We start from the raw sequence: 13,347 nt of genomic DNA, 5'->3' as shown, positions 1-13,347 counted from the left end.
CCCAAGTACACACTGGAGCTGAAGGAGTACGTCGCTGGCATAAACCATTTCATCTAGCTATGCCCAGTAGTGCCACTGGGAAGTGTATGCTTAATTCTACCTTAGACCAACAGGTTAAACTGTTTCAGCTTGGTGAGATTACTCTTACACCTCTTCATTTATTTATAACCTATCTTGGTTTATGCTGTATTTATTAATTGTGATACTACCTATAATCAGCCTAGAAATACTATTTGTGTAACCATGGTTTCTTTTTATAGCTCCACGGGAGTTCTACAACCTAGCATTGACATTCTTAAATACAATGAGCCATCAACACACAAGGAAGTTCAAACACATATTTTGCAAACAGATAGACCTCAAAATACTGGGTTTGTAGCTCTCCATTACAATTTGGAATTAACAAAATCGTGGTATATGCTGATATAAATCAAAACCAACTGTGCATGGAGGCAGTACATGGTAAGACAATTACTTTTCAGGAAAGAGTATCTGGGAAAAAAGTCATAAAGAAAGCAAGTACTAGAAGAAGTTATAAAGAGATTGGCTTTTACTTTTTTCTACTCTTTTCCCTAAAGCAGAAACAGGCTAAGCCTGATTTTTAAGTTAATCTTACAAGCAGCACATTTACCTATTTATACTAAATTGTGCAAATAGTGCCATGCAGTTTACATGATGAAAAAGAAAAACACCCTTACCTGCAACTTTATGTTTCCAACTGGTAGCTGCACTGCAGTGGCAGAGTTCGGTCCTTGGATAGATAGTGGAAGGAGCAGCTGTGCAGTTCCTTGGGTAGTTAATAAAGCTTGAGGTTGGGCAACAACTGCAGTTTGCGGCTGCCTCTGTGGATTAACATAAAATTGAGAAATGGCATTCTGAGGTTCAGCTTTGGCCACAGGTATCTCCTGCTTGATAACAACGGCCTTTTTGGCAACTGGATTCTGGCCACTGGTATATACCGGTTGTCCTAAAGAATGACTAGCTACAGGTACAGATTGACTTGTACTGGAGCAGTCAGTAAGAGCATTTTCATCTTTGACAGCAGCACTGAATTGCTTCTGTTCCAAAGCAGCTGAGTTACCAGAAGTCTGAGACTGTTGTTGTTGTCCCCGTTTTTCAACCTCAAGTTGCATCTTCAGTACTTCCACAAGTTTTTGCTCTTGTTCCAGTTTCCTTTTGAGCTCTTCAATCTGCTTTTCTTTTTCTTGAAGCTTGCGGTCCTTTTCTGCTACATCAAACTCCATGGTTGAGATGCTTCCACTACTGCGATTCTGATTATCATCACTCATATTTGCTCTTAGTGGTGAAGTACTTAAGAACTGGGATGGTGACATCATGGTCATCATTTCTGTGAAAGTATCTGCCATACTAGTGTCATCTGTGCTTAGACTAGATTGTTCTGAAGGAGAGGGAGATATAGGCAAAGGAGAGCTAATGTTTTCGGTATTTACAACTTTGCAGCCAGGTCCAGTAGATGTTTTTTCTGGAGGAAAGCTGGATATCGTATTAGCCACTGGTTTATTTAGTGTTGCAACAGGAAATGCCACAGTCACTTCCCCAGTGTTACCTGTGGCCCCAGTAGAAGTGGTTACTGTAACAGAGCTACTAGTAGCAACCCCATTGTTATTAAGATCTTGATAGGGTTTCAGACGCTCAATAAGATCTGTTTTTGTTCCAGACACTGGTAATCCCCTCAATTTCAACTCCATTTTAAGCTCTGCTACCTGAAATAAAACAAAGCACAATAGTAAAAAAATAAAATATTAAAACTTATTTATATACATTCTCCCTTATTAAATCTTAATAAGAAAAATTATTTTTCAGCATATTTGCTAGTTATTACACCTTTGTGTTCTGACAGCGTGCATGATCCGTGAGCACATTTCCATGACCTGCTACTTACTTTCACTGTTTAAGTGGCCAAAACCTTAGCAGTGTTCGGTGGTTGTACAATCAATAGTAGCAAAGTTATACTAATTTTTCATAAACACTCAAAATGGGAAAATGAACATACAGCTCCAGTTCTGGGCTAAAAACTTCTGAAGTGAACCTGTAGATGATGTCAGCAGTGCAGATAAAAGCACTGAACACTAGCACACTGAACCCCTTTGTTACGCCATCAAGGCGGATAGGTATCTTTCTGAGAAATTTTATCAGGTCAGTTGGATGACTCAATAGACCCATCAAACACAGAAGGCTCGCTCTCTAATTAGCAACTGAACAGTTATAGCTATGTACCATCTGGGTTTCTTTTACAATCATAAATATAAGAAGTTGAAATTAATCTAATTTCTGATAGAAAAATGTTCTCAATTTTTGAGTAAATGTACAGACAAAGTGAAGTGCAAATGTGTTGACTGTAAATTAATTCTGTGCTTCAAAACACCAATTAAAAACCAACAGTCACAGTGAATGGCTTCTGTTTATGATATACCTACACCACATCTAAGTATCGAGTGTTTGGGCTGTATATATATATTAGAACCACCTCTAAAAGAATAAAAGGTAGTGACCTCAGTAATATTTCAGTACTTTGCCAGTCTAGAATTTTCAATTATAGGTCTTCATGATTTGGAAATGATGAAAGGTCATAGCAATCCATTTAACATTTTTAAGAACTACAGTAATTTTATGTTAAATAACTGTCTACCTAACAATGACTATCAGCTGTCTCCCCTAGTCTGGTATCCTCTACTCTTGCTTAAAAGTGCATTTCAGTTTTTTCTGTTTTTCAACAATGCGTTTCTGAATTTAATCAGAACTGATTTACATGATTCAGCGTTAAAACCACCACCAGCAGGTCTGCAAGTATGGCTTATGTTAGTGTTACCACATTAGCAGGAATACCAATAAATTATGCAGAAATGGGTAAGTGAACAGCTTTAATCACTCCAAAGCACACATTCAGATATTAAAGTCTGCAAAGCTTATTTCAAGCACTGTTGTTTGAATGGCATTTTTACAGACTTGTTTCATATTAAAAGATTGGCTTTAACTGACAATAGATTACTGTCTTGAGAATCTAATCTTCAGAAGCCTCTTTTTTTATCGCTTTAAGTCTACAGCAATACTCCCATCCCTCAGAAAGCCTTGGTGAAGGGAGGGAGACACGAATAAACTGCCCACTAGATGTCCCTGCGCCTCTGCTCGGGTTTGGAACATTCGGGTAGCTGCTTTTGAAAGGGTCCACATCTAAACCCCCACAAGCTTCTTCAGATTCATTTTCATTACATCCCTCACAGTATTAATTCCTGTTGATGTATTTCTGAAGGAAGAAAATCCTATGCAATGCCTTCATATTACAGTTTAATCTGAGTTTACACAGATATTTTTAACTTCAAAAAGCTTTTATGAAAATTAAGTGTTCATTTTCAGATGATGTGTTGAACTCCGGTAAGAAGATCTCTCATTTTTCTGTTCTCTTTTACTAGTGTTATTTCTGTGTTGGCTTTACAGCAGTGACCTCTCTGAATATGTTATTATTAGGGTATCTTTTAATTTATACTGCTTAACTAAACCTCTTCATTGATATACTAGAATTGTCATGAGGAAATTACTGTTCCAGTGTTTAAATCTGCCTGGGTTAAAACTTCACATGAAGTGTGCCCCACAGTTTACCCAAGGTATCAAATTATGTACCTATACAATCTGTCTGAAATTCTTCTTCCTCTTCTATTTCTTTGACAAAGAAATGTCATTTCTAGAACATAAGCATATGAGGAGGCTAAATCAAAACAAATATTTAAGTCCAGAAGAGTTATGTCTGAAAACTTTGAAAACCTTATTCTAAAAGTTAAGAGAAAAGTACAGTTTTAATTGGTAAATAATATCCGGGCTTATTCTTGACAATAACAGTTGGCAAGTTATGACCTATAGTGATGCACAGGAATGGACAAATCCCTCTTATTTTTTTACCTTCAAGTCATCCAAGCTTGAAGGTAGAGGTCCTGGTTTTCGGCTCGGAATATTACTGTTCTGTCTTGGTGAGCTGGCAGCTGAAGTCGGTGTACTGTTGTTCAAAGTATTCAGTGGCGTATTCCCGTTGTTACTCTGTTTGTCATTCAGTGGCCTTCAAGCGATAAGAAAAAGGGAGACAATAATGTCAATGCTAAATATATTACATTGTCAGTCGAGAAGCTGTGGTTCTGAATCTAGTGTCTATCAAGTTAATGAACAAATGAAATTTTTTTTACTAATATGTATTTAACATAAGACATTACCATTAAGTATTTTTAGTAAAACAGCACATAGAAGTAAATATAAGAGTAGTACGTTGATACTTTATTTTCTCCTAAGAGTACTAATTTATGCTTCATAGCTTTTAATATTGTCACAGTATCCCTGAAGAATACTATGGACTGCAGAATCAGTTTATACAAATTAATCATCAGCTAGGGCAACTAGTTAGTTTTTTGACATGAGTAAAAAAACTCCACAATATTGAACTCTATGTATCAACCCTACATACATGTCCAATGTCCATATGTAACAAGGACCGATGTGAAGGCAGTTTACTCTGAAGATGATGCATTTTTATCAGCTGTACTCATAAGAATATCATATAAGGATCTCAAAATAATTGTACAAAATTTAAAAATGCCATCATTTATACTAGGTACCATAAGTCAGCTCTTTTATTTCGTCTGATTTATGAAAAAATGTTTCTGAAATGTCAGTAAATGGAACATAAGAAGCGTGGGTAAGCAGGCAGAAACATCTCTAGTCCAAATGTTAGGATACATGGTAATTATAAATATAACCACAGATGGTATCTTTAACTTCTCTAGCCTCGCTTGCTGAGGAAAAATAACTCAGTGAAAACTCATTTTAAAAAACCCCAGTTGAAAGTAATTTGAATTTAGGGTTGTGTGACTGTGGCATGTTACAGTATAAGCACTTCTAGGAAAAGATTGGTCTTGGATGGTGAGAATGAAACTGCAGATAGTCAGCTTCTCATTCTGCTATAGGGTGCTGGCAACTCTTTGAAGATTTATTTTTCTAACTGCTTCTACCTATAAATCATAAACCTATATTTCTCACTGTTAACAGTGCTAAAGATGAACACTGATGAGGAACTCGTATAAGCATTGCAGATGAAGCTATAAACAATATACAGATTTTACCTAATTTAAAATGACTGTTTCTTCTTATTTGTAAACTGCAAAAATGTGGTCTGTGAAACTGATGTAAAAAGACAGTAAAAACACAACAATAGTATATGTCTTTGTAAAAACCATCATCTGTAAGTTTCTCTTCTGCTCATATTTGAGTCATGTTTGTCATATTTGAGTGAAAATGGCATCAAAACTTTCTTGCTTTTGCATAAACGCTTTTGAGTTTCAAATATGCATCTGGTCGGAAAAAATGCATCTGACAGGTAGGAGGTTCTGTTTCCACCTCATGCAAAAATAACTAGAACCATTTAAAGGCTTATCAGACTTCAGGAGTATTTTAACAAGAGAATCACCTTGTTAAATGAGGCAAATAACACCCACAGTGATGCACATTGCCATTTAGGGTTCCAATTGTCTCGTAACATTTGCAAATGCTTAAGCTCTAAAGTCTATAACTGATGTATATATCTTTTCTTTAAAGGACACAAACAATGCTTCACATACTTCAGTGGTGCAGGTAGAATTGTCTGGTAGTTGTAGTGTTGTTGCTGTTGGCTCAGGATCTGCAGCTGCAAAAACAGTTGCTGCTGTTGTAGCAGACGAGCATAGTTGGAGTCCATCTGTGGCTCATTTTTCTCACCTTTCTGGTCAGGTGGAATATACTGATGATACTTCAATTTTTTCACCCTTGGCTTAGGTTCTTTACATTTCTTGCTCCGATGCTTATCATTTGGGTTCTTTGGATGGCTTTGCTGTTTATGGATGGAAAAGATTCAAACAACTGTAACAGATATCTCATTTACAAGCAGTTATGCAAGGTACAAAGTAAAGCATACAGGAGCACATTTACTGCAAAGAGTTGCTGAAATCCCTGCAAACCTGCCCAAAAGAATCACTTACCATCCTTGAAAAGTTAACGTACTCCAGCTGGCTTATACAAGAAGGGGTCATCAAATCACAGTTTGTAAATGTTTTTTTAATAGGTGGCACAAACGAAGCTAAGGGATTCTGCTAGTCATGACCTGTCATTGCAAAGAGGAATTCTTCTTAAAACAGTGCCCTGGTTTCGGCTGGAATAAAGTTAATTTTCTTCCTAGTAGCTGGTACAGTGCTGTGTTTTGGATTTAGGATGAGAATAATGTTGGTAACACACTGATGTTTTAGCTGTTGCTAAGCAGTGTTTATACTAAGTCAAGGATTTTTCAGCTTCTCATACTGCCCTGCCAGCGGCTGCTGGGAGTGCACAAGAAGCTGTGAGGGGACACGGCCAGGACAGCTGACCCAAACGAGCCACAGGGATATTCCATACCATAGGACGTCATGCCCAGTATATAAACCGGGGGGAGCTGGCCAGGGGACACCACGGCTTGGGGATTGGGTCAGTGGGTGGTGAGCAACTGTACTGTGCATGCCTTGTTTTGTATATTCTATTATTAATTTCCCTTCCTTTTCTGTCCTATTAACCTGACTTTATCTCAACTCATGAGTTTTACTCTTCTTTTTTTCTGATTCTCTCCCCATCCCACTGAGGTGGGGGAGTGAGTGAGTGCCTCACTTAACGTGCTTAATTGCTGGCCAGGGTTAAACCATGACAAACAGGTAGGTTCAAAGCCACTTAGCACTTTGTACAAGTAAAAGCTAGTATCTTAAAGTCCATCTATCTGTAAACACCTGCAGGTCAGAAGTACTTCCACGTCAAGATTAAAAGCATGGACAGACAGTCCTGTAAATTACAGGATTACTCTTACAAAACTTTCAGCAGTATCCTTATTAGCAACACCTGAACATGTGGTAAAACCCTCTTCCTTTACAAGCTCTTTGAAATTATTTCAAGTGAAAAGTTGAAGGCAGTTACCTAGTCATACAGAAGGTATCAAAGCAGAAATCCTGTGTTGATCCATGCACATTTATTACACAGGTAGCCTGTTTTGGGGGATATCTGAATTTATCATTAAGGTCCTGCATTAAGTAAGCTGGTACAAATCCAGTGATTTCATTGGATATAGACAAATTTATACTAGAAATTGACTATTAGAGGTCATCCTTGTAAACTGAGCCAAGAATTAATTTCACGTAGTTAGGTAGAAGTCTACATACATATATTCATTACACAGCTGAAGACCTTTGGCAAAGTTGCTGAAATGAAGTATTACAGACATCTTCTAACACAAACCCCTCTCTAATTGCATTCAAAAAAGTTCTCCAGGCTGCTGGCTACGTCAGAGCAGAAAAGAGAACTGAGTATGTTCTTCTGATATTCAAATACAAGGATACAGTAACTTCTCTCACACAGTGTGTTCTGCTTATATGGTAAATGAACTAAGAAAATAGTTGTGAAAAAGGAGCAATACCTATAACCAAACTGGTGAACAGCAGACTATGAATGTGGTTGTCTCTGTTACTATTAAATTATTCTCCATAAAAAATAGATTAGAAAAGATTAATTTCACCAATAGAAAGTAGAAACTCAATACTGCAAAAATCTGTTGTCCTTGTTTCTTAAAAACTTCCATAGCAATGTAATGCATAATTCTGCTTGAAACCTTTTGTCAGCTGTACTGTAAGGACCTCCTGAAATAATGAGCCACTCGCTACAAGTGTTAATGGTTGATCTTAGCATACAAAAGCTTTCAGTCAACAACCAAGTGTGTTCTCCTGAACACTAATAAAAATTGTTGTTAGAGGCACTGTAACATGTATTTTGTCATTAAATATTGCATTGAAAAAGGACAAAGATTAAGAACATAGTCCTCAGATGCCGATATTACAGATACCTACCTTTACTAACGTTGGCCCAGGCTTTGCTGCAGATACAGTACTTGTGGTCAGGGTGGTTGTAGCAGTAGAACGTGTAACATGCTGTTCGATTGTAGAGGGAGTTTTGAGAAATTCAGGAACTGGAGAGGTTAAAGGTGGATACTAGTATTAAAAAAATATAAGGAAAAAGAAAAACATTAAAAACATCCACCATCTGAATAATTGAAAAAACGTGAAAAGGTTAAGACAATTTACTATCATGTCAAATTTGCAAAATATTTTTAGGAGGAATTGTGAAAACAGGACTCTTTCATATACATGTCTACAAGTATTCTATAAAGGCACATTTTGGCACTCTTCAAATATAGCAAGTAAGATAAACTGGTTTACTACCTTGACTGCGTAGTTAACTACTGCATGTAAATGTATCCAAAATCTGTTTTTACTGGATTTACTTCTAGTTTCACCAAAGCAAAACAGTAATTGATTTTAATATCAATTTTTGTCGTGTATCATAATAAATATTTTTCCAACATTAACAGTTTTCTTTATTATTGGGTTTCTGCAGGTAAAAAGAACAATAACCAAAAAGGATTTGTAACAATATACAAAAAAAGCCCTCAGCAAGGGCTTTGTTTTCATAACCTTTACACTGTTGTTTTAATTTGCAGAATTCTCTTCTCCTTTTAACATACGTGAAAGCAAATAAAGACATATCATGAAAACATCTTCTTTCTGTCTTTCTTACAAAATCATAAGAAGGAGCTGGAAGGATTCAGAAGTAATCTCACCCATTCAAGTCAGAAATATTTTACTTAAACTGCTCCTAACATGTATTTGTCTCTGGTTGGTAGCCCAGAATCAGATTAACCAATTGATGCCAGTTCTTAACTTTTGTTTGTAAGTAAAAGGGAAGATAAGGGTTAGAAATAATTCAAGGAAGAATGCAATGCATTGTTAGTAATTGTTAGCAGAGACACCACCATTTGTTATTACTCTGCTTGAAGCAACATTAAAATTGGACCCTAGACACACTACACGTATACTGAAGTTAGAGAAACACTGCTTTATTACTATAGAATTAAGGCCTTCAGTATTTTCTGTCTGTGAAGTCAGAATCTTGTGTACACAAGATAATCTTGCCACCCAAACTAGTACCATCAGAGCAACCTCTCTTTTCATAAATGTCAAACATCAACATAGGAAAATGAACTTCTTGTTTCAGAATGATCATGCAGCAGCAGAGCAGATGTATTTTGAAGAGACAGTTTCCTATAGTATTTTCATGGCAACTGCACCTCTGATGGTGCCAGGAGGTACATTACTTCTGCATCTGACTGCCAGCACAACGATATTACTGTGTACAGTCCAATAGCCTGAACTTTAGTGGGTTTGTTCCCTCGCTGTTACAAACATCATGTGTGTAATTTCTTCTATAAATTTACTAAATTCCATATAAGCTTAGGAATTCTTATTCTTCTCCCAGCACCACTACGCCTACCAGAAAATTCCCAAAAGTTTTCCTACATAATTACCAGACTTCACCGACCTTAACTTTGTCGTATCAATTTTTTCTGTGCTGAAATTGTTTTCTGATTTAAAACCTATTTCCTTCTGTAGTGAATATCCCTCTGATGGCATACAGTCTCTGCACATAAACAGATTTCAACCCTTGTTTTTCTAGCTACGCAAATGATTTTTTAATTCTTTTCTCATAAAAGGGATTTTTAATTCTCTGATCATCTTCTCTTGTTTGTGTTAAAGTTTTCATTAGTCTTTCTTGGATATAAGTAAAAGTAACTGGAAATGTACAGGATATTCCACATGGCGATTTACTGGGATCCTCACAGTGGCATTAACACTTCCACTGAAATCACCTCTTCTGACATACTTGCAGTTTTACAGAGGAAGTACAGAGTAGCTCAGTCACTTCACTGCTCACCACTGCACCCCAACTGTCTTCCTCCTCAGTTTTCTTTTGTCAGGGCCCCCAGCCTTCCCCATTCCTTTTTCATGGGAAGGAGAGGTGGTGTGTATTTTTCTTTTTAAGAACTATTCCATTCTATTGGCATTCCATTTCTCTCCTAAAAGCCAAATCAACCAGTACTTTCTGCATAATAACAAACCAACTCTGTGCTGCCTATGCCTTTCAACTTTTGTTACATGATCCGTTCTTATGTCAAGGTTGTTAATAACATGAAACCAGAATGTCCCCAAATCAACTCCTGCAGATCACTGTTACCAACTTCCTTTCAACCCAATACTTCCCTCTTTCTGTCTTATCTCTGCTTATCTCCATCTTCTCCAGTTTTGCTAGTGTTTAATATCATACAGTATTAAATCCAGACAGATGAGATCAGTTGTATTTCCATTGTTTAAGAAAGCAATTAGATCACCTAGTACAACAGTCCTTTTATAAAAGCCCATCCATTTCCCTTATATTCCTATCAGTAAATATCCCTTTTCTTCAGAATACATTCTAAAACCTTGCATTCTAATCAAATCAGACAGGTACTTCTCCCTAATTTCTTCCTGTGCTCTACTATTCTTCCACAAGATTGTACCACAAAGGACTTCTTTTGCTAAAAACACTTGGTACACATTTTGCAACTTTATGTTCTGGTTCTTTTGTATTTCTGGGATAGCAATTATCAAGTTGCCAGTCTGCATGCACTAAGGTCTCTGACTTTTGCTTACAATAAAATTGTAATAATTTTCCCTTCTATCTCATTGTTTCTTTTATACGTTTTTCTGTGTCTCCAACTGTCAGCTGGCAACAGGATCCTAGCTTGCCATAACCTATCTAAACTGTATAGTGATTTTGATCCTTCTGTAGTGCAGCCATCCAGAGGAAAAGCTCCTGATACTGCTTTACTAAATTGCAAGATTTAGTATGCCATGCCTAGTCACTGAAACATTGCACACATGCCTGTCTTGGGGTTGTGTCAGTTTATGGTGGCAGGCTAAAGATATAAATGCCTCTATTTTTATATCCAACTTTCAAAGTGCTCTGGAAAGCATCCGATACCTACACAGTATCTGTTATTTGCTGGACTTGCCTAAGAATTGGCAGAGGACTTTACAGGGACTTACCCTTTAAAAAAAGAGTTCTGGATGCTGTATTCCAAGGTATTGCTCTCCTGTTGCTATCAAGTTTAAAAGGCTTAGTTATAGTGGTATCATTTTAAAAAGCATTTAGTTTGTCTTTGATTCAAAGTGTCATGTACCATAAAACACAGGAGAATTCTAATGATCTCATGTTTTTCACTGGTTCTTAAATTTTCTTTTCCTGAAGTCCCATTTAAAAAGCATTCTAAATGTTTGATAGTTCAGCTTATTCATTACATAATCTTTTACTGTTCATCATTCTGATCCTTCTTGAACCCAAATAAATAAATAGACTTCAAATATAATATTTAGCAAGCCTTTACAGGCTATGAAAACAAGTCCATGACAGCACAACAAAACTCAATAAAATGGCAAAGTTAGTAACTTTCTAAAAACCTCAAACAAAACCAAAAAAAACCCCACCTTTTAAATTCATACTGCTTGAAAATCATGCTGTTAAACATTCTCCTCTTGCCATAAACTACTTTTTCCTTACATTAGTTGTTATCCTAAACTACAAAGGATTAATGGCTCCATGAAATACAAAGCTTCCCAATTCTTCCTGCAAGTGTTAGATGAGGCAATGAACTACTTGATAGTTTTTTAAATTCAAAAAAACTAAATGAACATGTCTCAACTCCTTAACTTGATTAATTCATAAAGTAATGTAAAGATTATCTCCTTTGAACAGATCTTCTATTTCCATTTACAGATAATATGATTTCTGAACCTTTTCTTCTAGCTGCGAACAAGCATCTAGCAGGTCAGCAAGCTACAGTGAATATATTAAGAAAACGGTCTCATTAAGCAAAATACTTCAGCTGTTTTGAAGATGACTGTTTAATATCTTCAGAATTGTGAACATGACGATTTGATCTGTTTATAGTGGTGTGGTTAAAATGCCTAATCCTCACCAGATGCAAATACATTGGGTTAAAGCAAGTTTTAGGCCATCAGTCAATGAGGGTTGAAGGTTCTCAAAGTTATGTTACATCCTGTGAGGCCTGGAAACGTGTGGAGGAGGAAGCCTTGAAAAGAACTCTGGCTGCACTCCACTATTTTCAAAACATTCTTTGTATTTTATGTTGTAATAAAATGTAAAATTTGTCAGAGGAAATTAAAAGAATGAAGGAGCAATTTCCCAGACACATCTCCTGTAGAGACATGCTGTGCTGTTATTCTTTATTTCAAAAGGAACAACAAGGTAAGCATCTGTTTTATTCTGCAGAAGAGCAACTTTGCATTTTAGATCTGTGCACAGAAGCGGCTGTAACATGTTATGAAATCCATAAGCAAAGGATTGAAGTGCTATCTGAAGTGCTTTTTCAATCAAGTTCAAGTGCTCTGTTACTCTGTTGCTGCAATCACGTATCTATCTTGTGCTTCCTACTTGAAAAGCTTTTGGCATGTATTGCTTTGAGTATTTTTATTTAACTCTCCATTAGGAGCCTAAGTCTTTACTTAGGAATCTAATTTCATGTGGTTTGTTTTCGATTTATTCAACACAAATTACATTCTCTTGACATGAAACTCAATTCACATCTTAATCTGTATGTTGGGGAACAATGAAATAAAATGGATGTGCCGTACGTTGTGTCCAGCATTGGTTTTCAATATGAACTTTGCAATACTTTTTCTATCTACTATAGTAGTAAGAAAACCAAGGAGTATAATTCCAGATCGTGAGCTACTCAGTTGTCAGGTATCCATGGTCATTAAGACAGTAACATCTTTGGAGAATCAACAATATTTATCTCATATTTAACTGTTTAATTTTACATTACTTTATACAGTAAGAACTCAATTCTCAGTTCTGTCTTATCTTTTGTATGTATTTGTATTTAATTTATGAATTGCAGCACAGTTCCCTATGTACAGCCCTGCCTTTGCTACAAATCCTCCGAGAGTTTAAATATATAAATAAATGCATTTTCTAAAAGAATGCTTAATAAAGACAAGCATGAAAATAATTTGAACTGCAAAGTTACACATCTTTTTCTCCTTTCTGTAGTGGAGAAAGTGATGACGGAGCACTCTTAGGAAGTCCTCCTGAAAAAGATTTGTTACAGATTACAGTTGATCAACATTAACCTGAAGAATATACCGCATTTATAGTAATACCATTCACATATTGGTCAAATTTTGATACACTCTTAAATTCTTTCAAAATAAAGTATTTTAATGTTTGTGTTATACAGGCTAAAACAACTTGTTTACTAGGTACAGACTTGCATGAAATGCAACAAGTTAAAGTCCTAAAGCTTTTGAATTTCCATCAAATTCACACTTTCTGCTTAAGGAATACTGCTCAAATTAATACAAAACATTTCCGCTAATTAAACAGAAATGACAACTACCAAAATTTCTG

At 36.2% G+C, this 13,347-nt stretch overlaps 1 protein-coding gene across 6 annotated transcripts in view; it reads right to left on the bottom strand.

Moving 5' to 3' along the window:
• Positions 1-13,347, bottom strand: part of MRTFB (myocardin related transcription factor B) — an 85,778-nt gene that overhangs the window by 14,310 nt on the left and 58,121 nt on the right. For all 6 annotated transcript variants that reach the window (XM_074841520.1, XM_074841516.1, XM_074841518.1 and 3 more), the window contains 4 exons: positions 7,893-8,033; positions 5,619-5,866; positions 3,916-4,069; positions 699-1,724 (listed from right to left, as the gene is read on the bottom strand). In XM_074841520.1, the coding sequence (XP_074697621.1) occupies positions 699-1,724; positions 3,916-4,069; positions 5,619-5,866; positions 7,893-8,033 (1,569 nt within the window). The remainder of the gene's footprint in view (positions 1-698; positions 1,725-3,915; positions 4,070-5,618; positions 5,867-7,892; positions 8,034-13,347) is intronic.

This window comes from Strix aluco, chromosome 15 (assembly GCF_031877795.1).
Source record: "Strix aluco isolate bStrAlu1 chromosome 15, bStrAlu1.hap1, whole genome shotgun sequence".
Classification (NCBI taxonomy): domain Eukaryota; kingdom Metazoa; phylum Chordata; class Aves; order Strigiformes; family Strigidae; genus Strix; species Strix aluco.
The sequence above is the reverse complement of the archived record's forward strand: the minus strand, read 5'-3'. Positions and strand labels throughout refer to the sequence as shown.